We start from the raw sequence: 10,001 nt of genomic DNA, 5'->3' as shown, positions 1-10,001 counted from the left end.
TTTAACTGTGAATAACGTCACTGAGAACCATCTTTAGGTATTGAGCAAACATAGATGGAGAACAAATGATTGAAAAAGTGCTGAAAATATGCTTTTTTTTGGTAGACAACATTTGTTACAATAAAAAGATTTGTAAATAAAAGGTCAATAGAGTAACAAAAATATTTTAGTCTTTCTTCTTAAGTTCTTACGTTTCTGAGTGAAAATTTTCACCACTATTTATTTATTTGCTTGTTTGTTTTTCAATTTAATCTAAAGTTTGGAGATAAATGAATAAATCTGAAAAGATTTACACAATTTGGCTGCCTCATTGAGCGGACATTAACCTCTAGTAACCTGATGATATAATGATTATATATATATATATATATATATATATATATATATATATATATATATATATATATATATATACTAGTGTCATAAATAAGGGAGAGACCACCAATATGCAAATACTCATTGACAAGGATTAAAAGAGTTTTTGGAGGAGGCCGAGACCAGAAGCACTTTTGGGCGCCTTAATTAAAACATCCTTGCTAGTTTACAGTGTGGATACTGGGGCGTCTCTGGGGTGTTGGGTTTCCTGCGTGCAGCAGATGGCCGTGCCGGCTGAAAATAATAGTTGACACTCCTCCTACCATGCTTCATTGTACCAGATCCGAACAACCTTAAGCCTGCAAGCCATCAGGGAATTAGAAGAACGTGGATAACAAAGATATATTAACTATTCAGGGCCCCCACTAAAGACCGCGGTCAGTAAACATCAAGGACCTGACTGATATCCAGGCAAATGACACGAGTCACATGACGTGTAGGAGATTTGTTTATTTAGAGCAAAGCAGGGGTGTCCAAACTTCTTAAAAGAAGGCCAGATTCGATGACGTAGACACACCGGGGGCCAGATGCTTCTCTCTCTCTTTCTTTCTCTCTATTATAAGAAAACAAAAATGCATTGTATTTGTTTAAAAAGGCAACATTTTACACACACATACGTTTGTTTTTGTGAAAAGTGGGGGCATCCCATAGCCGTAATGGTTTTTATACTGTACAAACTGTATATTCTATGGCCCTACACCAACCCCTACACCTTACCCTCACAGGAAACTTTGTGCATTTTTACTTTCTCAAAAAAAAAAAAAAACTCATTCTGTATGGTTTATAAGCGTTTTGATAAATGGGCACATGAGTTATGTCCTCATAAGTCACCCTCTCCTTGTAATACCTGTGTCATACCCAAGTCATTATACAGAGTTGTGTCCTGATATGTCACAAAAAAAAGAGCACACACACACACACATATATATTATACACTTTTAAAACTAAAGTCATAATAGAAGTATTTTACATCACTTGACATCTTCAAATTGATTAAATCAACTTAATGTTAATAAATGGTGAAAAAGTTTAAAACCGAAATACACACAGAGTACAGTTCTATAAATATGCCAAGTTATTTAAAAGTGTTTATTATTATAATGTCGTTCTGTTATTATCTTGGGTATCCTTATTTGTCACTGACCCTTATAACCTTAAATAAAATGATCGACATCATATGTAACCATGGACCACAAAAACAGTCTTAAGTGTACATTTTTCGAAATGTATATGTATAAATAAGCTTTCCATTGATGTATGGTTTAGGATCTGACAATATTTGGACAATATTTGAGAAAATCACATTTGAAGTTGTCCAAATTAATTATTAGTAATACATATTACTAATCAAAAATTCAGTTTTGATATTACGGTAGGAAATTTACAAAATATATTCATGGGACATGATCTTTACTCAATATCCTAATGATTTTTTGCATAAAAGAAATTTTGAATGTTTTTTTTTTTTTGGCTATTGCTAAAAATATACCCCAGCTACTTAAGACTGGTTTTGTGCTCCAAGGTCACATAAAGTTTTGCGCACTTTTTGACAACTTGACACCGTACGTTAAGCCACATAAAGTCACACGACGCCAGGTGGCGTTAAAAGAATGGAAAAAGATAGATTCAATATGTTTTAGCACAAACGCAGCACATGAGTACAGAGACACAGGAGCCGGCACTCCACATTAATGTGTCCTCAAGTTTCAAAGTGATTAACGGGAGAAAATAGTGGACCGTATAAATATGGAAATTACTCTCACAAAGGCTCCAAAAAAGTGGCGTCATCGCCATTGCTCAAATGATATTATTACTATATTTTGAAAATGTTAAATTGTTCAGTGGATTTCCCTGGGGAGGCAAGTAAATTAGTTCTATTTCCGTGCATACCAGCGCGAGTCAACGGGAAGTGACAAGCGCCTTCGATTCGCTGATTACAATTAGACAATCCCTGCTCGGGATTCATCAAGCATTGATAATTTTTGTCACATTAAGCACGTTTTAGCAAAAGGTGATAAGTCAGTTTTAATTTTAATTGTATTATTAATTTAATAGAAGTTTGAGTTATTGTTATTAAAGAGATTCAATTTTGCCCTACCTCATAATTGCAGACCAAGGTAAGATTTCTGAAGAGCACTGTCGGTCGTCAAGACTGAATAAGGTAATTTGAAGGGGAATTACGCCCCCCTTCTCTCAATCAGAAATGAAGTGAATTAAAACTCTGAATCACGGGAAATACACGGGAAAGTTTTAATTGCATGATTGGCTGCAGTGGGATTAGAAGGAGATTTGCCTGGTGGGATAGCCTAGTTTCCTATAAAACACCAAACTCTGTGCTTGCGTGAAACACAAACACAGAAAGTAAAATCATTTTATACTTTAATTGGTTCCGTTTGTGGATCAAATGACTTTTAACAACTAATTTACATTCCACACTAATAATCTGTACACCGACTAACGTGCAGCTAAGTTATGAACTACAAATGAATTCACATTAAGTTAATTTAGTGATTAAGACCTTCAAAAGTAGTATATTGATATATTTATTTTAATTGAAATGTTTTATTCGATCCTAATGGTTGTTTATGATTATCGTTTAAAAATAGTTGTTTCAAGCTTCAGGGTGCTGAGAGTTTATGAACAGCCCACTGCATTTCATCTTCATGGATAAACTTTGTATTTATGTTAATAAGTTATATATAACTACATAAACATGCAGGACCCCTTCAACCTCTTTAAAATGGGTTTGATTCAAACATGTATATATGTGTATTTTATATTCCGATATCCTACACGATGTAAACATGCGAATTAAGTATTTAGAAAACATCCAGTTGGGTTTTCATACGTTATAAATTGATTGTGCAAGAAATTTAATTTTCACACGTGTTGATTCTTTACACGTTTTTATAATATCGCCTTCAGATTCAGACTGAAAGTATAAAGTGTGATAAAAGTGGGCGAAAACGCACTGAACCCTGACCCTTGTGTGGCTTCCGTGCGTATTATTATCAAGTTAATTAAAGCACTCACATCTGACACACTCACTCTGTCGGATTAAAAACAACGGGCGCCTTGCAACACTTCGCAGGGGTCGCGTGTCAAGGGTTGTCTACCAGGAGCCGCGTGCGTCTAGCGGATACAGCTTGCTCAGAACCGGAGGGGTGCCTTTTCAAGAAGTGGTTTTCAAAAAGCAAACGACAAGAAGCCAATTATTGAACTTAGATGTCTGGGGAGGTACAGAATGAAACGATTTCCATAATTCATGTATGCGAAATAGTGAAATGTTTAGGGATAAAGAGTGGAGGAGAGCAATACAGACCAAGTAACATCAAACGCGCGCTCACACAGAGAATGTGTGCTTTGAAAACGACTAGCACTTGAAGAAAGACCCTTTTTTATTTATTTATTTATTTTATGAAAGTGTTGGTTTGAAAAGAACACATTGAAATGCAGAGAGGCGGCCAGCCAACAGACTGCAGGGTCAAGTGAAGAACGGATTATATGCTTCTTCTTAATAATATTAATTAAACAATTTGCATGCTAATAAGGTAACAATTATCGCGCCTCTCTGTTGAAAGATTTAGGTTATTACTACACGCCATCCGGGTGCTGCTGAGGGTCAGCGCAAGCAGGCGAGTGTGAGAAATTTCAACTCAAATTAACATTCTGGCAGCTGGAGAAATTGGATAAATAAAGTGGAATTAATTCCCGGTAATGGAGGAGGAGAGCAGGGAGAGGGAAAGACCCTTGTACTTACTTTATTCATGAACAGGATCGATTACCATCCTGTATTCAGAACCATCTCTCTCTATCTTTCTCTCTCTCTTTCTCTCTCTCTCTCTCTCTTGCTCACACACTCCACATACTTTTCAAATCCAAAAATAAATAAATAAATAGTTTAGGTAACCTACACTCTAACGTGTGTGGGCAATAATTTACATACATCCTTATATAAAATATTGTCCTTTACATTTAAAATAAGTCAATATTTATTTATAATTTTTTTTCGTAAAATTGATAAATATGACCTTCTCACACCACACTTCCTCATAAATGATCAGTGGAATCCAAGCATAAATAATTATTTGCACGAAATGTCTCAACCATTGATACAACAATCAGTGATACAATTCTTTACCTCAGTATAATCGAAATACGAAAACACGTTTGTTTTCATATAGCTTTCCCCCTCATAGATATTCGATCAGACTCACTTTTATTTCAGATGTTGTTTTTTTTCATAACACCTGCCAAGATCATGGCCACAGTAATCAGAACAGGAAATAAGCTCAAAAGATACGAGGAGCGCTCGATATTAGAAAAGCTGAGGTGCTTGTAGTTTTAAATTCATCTTGACAGCTCGTAACAGTGTGGGTGATGCGGGGTGAACACCCCGCGTAATAGGAAAACATCATTTTACGCATTCAGAAAGAGACAGACTTTCCTTTAAAAATTTAGGGGCAGCCTACTTGACGTTTTCGGTTGTTAGACTTTTTCTCATAGCTAACAAATTTAACGTTCAGAGCAGAACTATTAGTTATTGGAGCAGAATCATTGTGTGTTTATGCAACGGCTGTTTAGAATTCAGCCAGGAATCAATCAATTTACCGGTTTCGCCTCCTCCTCTTTCTCCTCCCTCTCGCCTAGTTGTGATGTCTCATGTCGTGTTGTGACAGCGCTAGTATTGTTTATTGAGGTGGATGTCAGGTATAATTAGCAATAGATATGGAAAACGTTTGTGTCGTGGCTCTGACGTCACCGACGATTAACGTTTCTTACTGGTCGCGAATTCCCCAGCGCAAGAGCTGGTTATTTGGACTAGAGGAGAGTTGATGTTGACAAAGTAGGAGAGAGCGAAGACCCCACACGTCTGCCTCGTCTCCTTATTTCTAACTCGGGAGCGCAAAGCATGTCAGCGCCGCACGTCTCTTCACGGGTGCTGCATGCGCTCTGAGGGAAGTGTTGGTGCTTGCTTTGGCCAGACAAACCCTTCCCTGATTCCGGAGATGCAATGATGGATAGCCGGATCGTCGAGCATCCTCATGCCCAGTTTGGAGGTTCTTTGGGAGGCATGGTTGGAATGGGTTTCCCCTACCACCTCGGTCACCATCATGTTTACGATATTTCCGTACACCAGCTACAGTCGGCGGCAGCTATACCTTTTTCTATAGACGGATTACTCAACGGACCATGCTCTGCATCTGTTGCAAACTCCAACCCATTGCTCGGATCTGGTTGTGTTGTAAACGGGGATAGTCAGTATAAACTCAGCGGTAAGTGAATGGTTATGCGCTTCTTGTTCCATTAAGAACATACTACGCTATAACAGTTATATTAGCAGTTACGTTACGCGAAGACTATTGCAAAAGGAATTTTGATTTTTTTTTCTTTCTTTCTAAATTACACACTTTAGAAACAAAAGCTTTGTTTAATCTTTTAAAGAGTTCAGGTAAACTGGAAAATAGTTCACTTTTACTCGGACTGATAATACACGATAATGAAATAGCCTACCATATTATTCTTCTCGTGATAACTTTAGATTATTTTTCGTGTGTTTAAGGACGTTTGACTTATTTGTTACTGGCATATTCTATTTGTAATTCTAGACTTGTTAAAAAAACAAGCTTATAACCACAATACAAAAACGGGTTCAATTACTGTGAAATAAAATACGACATTAAACAATAATCATATTGCCTTATATTTGTGTAGGCTTTATTTTAAGAAACATATTATTAGCAATCACAAGAATATTCTTACCTATATTATTAAAATCACATTTCACTGGCTAATTGGTCAGGCACGGTATTCTTGTGGTTGTTGTAAAATTTTAATGTATAAATAATATGTCAACACAATTTCATGTAGACAGTTCCAAGCAGAATTGCTAGAGTGTGTACGTGCATGTTCATGTTTGCATGCGCGTGTTCTCACAGACTCTGTGGTCCTAGATTCCGGAGACCCCGACAAGGAAAGTCCTGGTTGTAAACGGAGGCGAACGCGTACAAATTTCACGGGCTGGCAGCTGGAGGAACTAGAAAAAGCATTCAACGAAAGCCATTATCCAGACGTGTTCATGCGCGAGGCTCTCGCGCTACGTCTAGACCTTGTTGAATCACGTGTTCAGGTAAATGATGGTTTGTTTTTGTCATAACATCTTTCATTGACCTTTATTATAATAGCCTATTTATGGTTAATCATAGACAGTATGAAATATAACCATGCTTTAAGTACCATATACATTTTATTTTGCTAGCTTAAATGTGATTGAAAATGTAAGTTTTAATTATTACATAAAAATTGCATTAGAACAGGATAGACAATTTAATTTAATTTCAATGTTTAAAGGTTTACTGCTCAACCACCATTTTATCAGTTAAAAGCATTAATCGATCATATAATATTAATATTATTTGATCATAATTTATGTTAACTGATCACTGTTTTAATGCATGTAATTCTAAAACAGATTATTTTAAACAACTGTATAATTTGTTTAGATTAGAAATGTAAAAATACATTACATATATTTAAACTAATATATTAAAAAAAGCTAATACTTTTGTATGTGATCAGTTTTGTCAATTCTTCCTAAATTATATTTAGGCCAATGGGTTGTAGCCTAAATGATGACCTTACTACTGCAAGCGTTAGACGTGCAGCCTTTGTCTGCATTTTGTAGAAACTCGATGCTGGATGAGAAGCAGTCTTGTTTGGGGAGTTAAAAGCTTAGCTTTGTATTATTCTTATTTCTTAAGGAAGATTAGTCTGCGTTATCGTAGGGCTTGTGTGCTCACAGATTTTAACGACATTTACATTTCATGTGTATAGACAGCTATTGTCATGTATAGCCTCGATGTCTCTATGTTAGTATGCGTATTAGCCTGCTGGTGGATGCTAACTCTCGTGTTATCAGCGCTGAACAGACGGCAGTCGCCATGTGAGGGGCCTGGTTGTGAGGTGCGAGCCTGCTGCTCTGCCTCTTCTGGGCCAAATCTGTCCTAGCGCTTATGCGCGCCTAAATAAACTTTAGGGGACAGGCCCAAATTAGCCACGCAAGAACCAGGCTTAATTGAAAGACTGAGAGTGAGCCATTACATTGAATCAATTGACAATTAAGGCAAGAGCATCTGTGGCATCTGTGGCTTTATACTAGAAAATATGGTTAGATGAAAACATTTCCTCTGTCCATATTGTTAATGAACCTTAGATATGTATCAAACAGAAATAAACAAGACGTTTCAGAAACCTATAGCATCTTGACAGATTGTCAGACTTTTATGTTTTTATAAGAAAAAGGCTGTTACTCTCTTTTTTATTTTAATGAATAATAAATAGCAAGACACCATTCTGTGCTTTGTGATTATAGTATAATATCGCAAAAGAATCAAAATATTTGCAAATTGCAGGTTATTGTAATATTTATTCAAACATTTGTTTATGATATATTTGCCTTAATAATTTTTGCCAGTCGAGGTTAATTACATTAGTCTGATATATGCCTACCTGCTAATGAAACTGACTGAAAAATCTTCAACCTTTTCTTTCTAGGTGTGGTTTCAAAACCGGCGAGCTAAATGGCGCAAAAAGGAGAACACGAAGAAAGGGCCCGGTCGACCGGCTCACAACTCTCACCTCACTACCTGCAGCGGCGAACCGATGGACCCAGAGGAGATCGCACGACGGGAGTTGGAGCGCTTGGAAAAGAAGAAAAGAAAACAGGAACGCAGGCTACTGAGATCTCAGAACAAGCTCTTAGCAGGTGAGCTCTTCCACACGCCCGGATCTGACAGTGACAGTGGAGTATCGCAGAGCACAGATAGCGAGTCCACTCCGCACACTGTGCCTCGGTCTAGCGCGCACCGACAGCAAACAGACCATATATGTGATCAACATCCACACCACCAAAGAACCGGTGCAGTCAACGAGATCCATGAAGAAACCATGGACTCCGTGCGGAACTCTGCTCTGTGCCCCCCGAGCGGCATCACACGCGCCTCCACGCTCCAGAAACTCAGCCCATTTAGTGTGGAGAGTTTACTAGCCGACTCAAGTCCCAGGAGAAAAACTCTCCTGGATTTTTCTCAGCTACCGCCGCAGCGACCACTGGTCGGTAAAGGCCATTTCCTTCTGTATCCCATTACCCAGCCGCTGGGTTTCATTGTGCCACAGACAGCGATGAAACCGAATCAAGATTCAGGCAACTCGGGTCACAACTGTTCCACGACAGACACCTCAACCTCAAACCAGAAAAATATCAATCACTTGTGCAAGGACATCGGTGCCACAGACGACGAGCTGCAAAGAGAAAACAAGTTCTCTTCCATTCAAACTTCAAACACAAGCTCAGAGAAATGTTATGCAGAATCGAATTCGCCACAAAATGATTTTGAAAATGACTCTGAGTCCACTGTCACAAACTCGAGCCAGCAAGAAAGCATCTCTCATAAGCTGTCTGAAAATTCGTACACGAAAGCCCGGAGTTCTGCAGACACAAATACAGATGGAGAGGATGTTGACATGGACTGACATAAAAATAGGAAAGAAGCAGTGGCGACCGTGACTTGTCACAATCCCAAAGCTGATAACGACACGCTTTTTATACAATAATGTTTTAATTCATTTTTATATAGTTTTCATAAACGGATATTCTTTTTTCAGGAGAACTATCGGGTTTTGGCTTAAATCGGCGAACTTGAAGGAACAAGTTCTATGTGTTCATACAAGAACACATAATCAAATGTTGTCCTATAAACGAAAAAGTATCGGAAATATTTATATATGTAACGTTTTGATAATTATTAATAATAAGAATAATAAAATATTGTGAAAGAAAAGACTGTATTGTATTGCCACCTCGGTGCTAGAATGTCTGTTTTGTTTATCTCTTTGAGAGGCTGCTGTACAGCAGGCTCGTGTTTATTGCTTTAACAAATTCATTCATACAAAACCTCCAGTTAAAACGAAGTCTCACGCCGCGGGCGGTAGGACCCGGTCAGCTCCTGTGGAGTTTTGATATGAAAGTAATTATTTTCCCGGTGGCGGCTGGGAGGATACGTTTTTTTTTCCTGTTAGCCTGAAGGGTTATTATACATTACCGATTCCTGCGATATGAAATCACATAAACTTCCAACAATAATAGAATTAGCATGAAAGGCTGGCGAGTCGGATTGAAATGGGGAAATAATAGCCCAGACAGCTGCGAGCATACGTGTGAGGATGTGTGTGCGCGCGCACAGTAAGGCATGCCCGGGTGACTCGCGGGGGGAGTTTTCATGAGGCGCGCGGGCCTGTCAGGGCACGCGTAGGAGGCAATATTAAGATAGATGTTCGATGATATCCCTCATTGTTCTGTCGCGTACATTGATGTCCCTGCCTTATCGGCCTATTGATCATTTGTCGCTCTGTAAAAGAACAGCCCCCCCCCCCCTCTCTCTCTCTCTCACACACACACACACACACACACACACACAGAGACCAATTTAGTCTAATAATGTTACCAATAGTGTCAAAAACTCATGGCACACTAGGCTAAGCGTCTGCGCTGGAAAATATTAACGGGGCATAAATGAATTAATAAATATAGGCCTATATGATCGGTATGGGATGCCTGTGTCAAGAAG

At 38.3% G+C, this 10,001-nt stretch overlaps 1 protein-coding gene across 2 annotated transcripts; it reads left to right on the top strand.

Moving 5' to 3' along the window:
- The first annotated feature begins 5,105 nt into the window (after positions 1-5,105).
- Positions 5,106-9,217, top strand: LOC127984086 (homeobox protein unc-4 homolog). Of its 2 annotated transcripts, none has more exons than XM_052586600.1 (3): positions 5,106-5,651; positions 6,315-6,505; positions 7,930-9,217. In XM_052586600.1, exons 1-3 carry the CDS (start codon positions 5,390-5,392, stop codon positions 8,905-8,907), a joined length of 1,431 nt encoding a protein of 476 aa, XP_052442560.1. In that variant the 5' UTR covers positions 5,106-5,389; the 3' UTR covers positions 8,908-9,217. The 2 variants fall into 2 exon arrangements, with proteins under 2 accessions (XP_052442560.1, XP_052442640.1); XM_052586680.1 differs by having other exon boundaries at positions 5,111-5,651; positions 6,330-6,505.
- Positions 9,218-10,001: the final 784 nt, after the last annotated feature.

The sequence above is a fragment of the Carassius gibelio genome, chromosome A1 (assembly GCF_023724105.1).
Source record: "Carassius gibelio isolate Cgi1373 ecotype wild population from Czech Republic chromosome A1, carGib1.2-hapl.c, whole genome shotgun sequence".
Taxonomy (NCBI): domain Eukaryota; kingdom Metazoa; phylum Chordata; class Actinopteri; order Cypriniformes; family Cyprinidae; genus Carassius; species Carassius gibelio.
The sequence above is the reverse complement of the archived record's forward strand: the minus strand, read 5'-3'. Positions and strand labels throughout refer to the sequence as shown.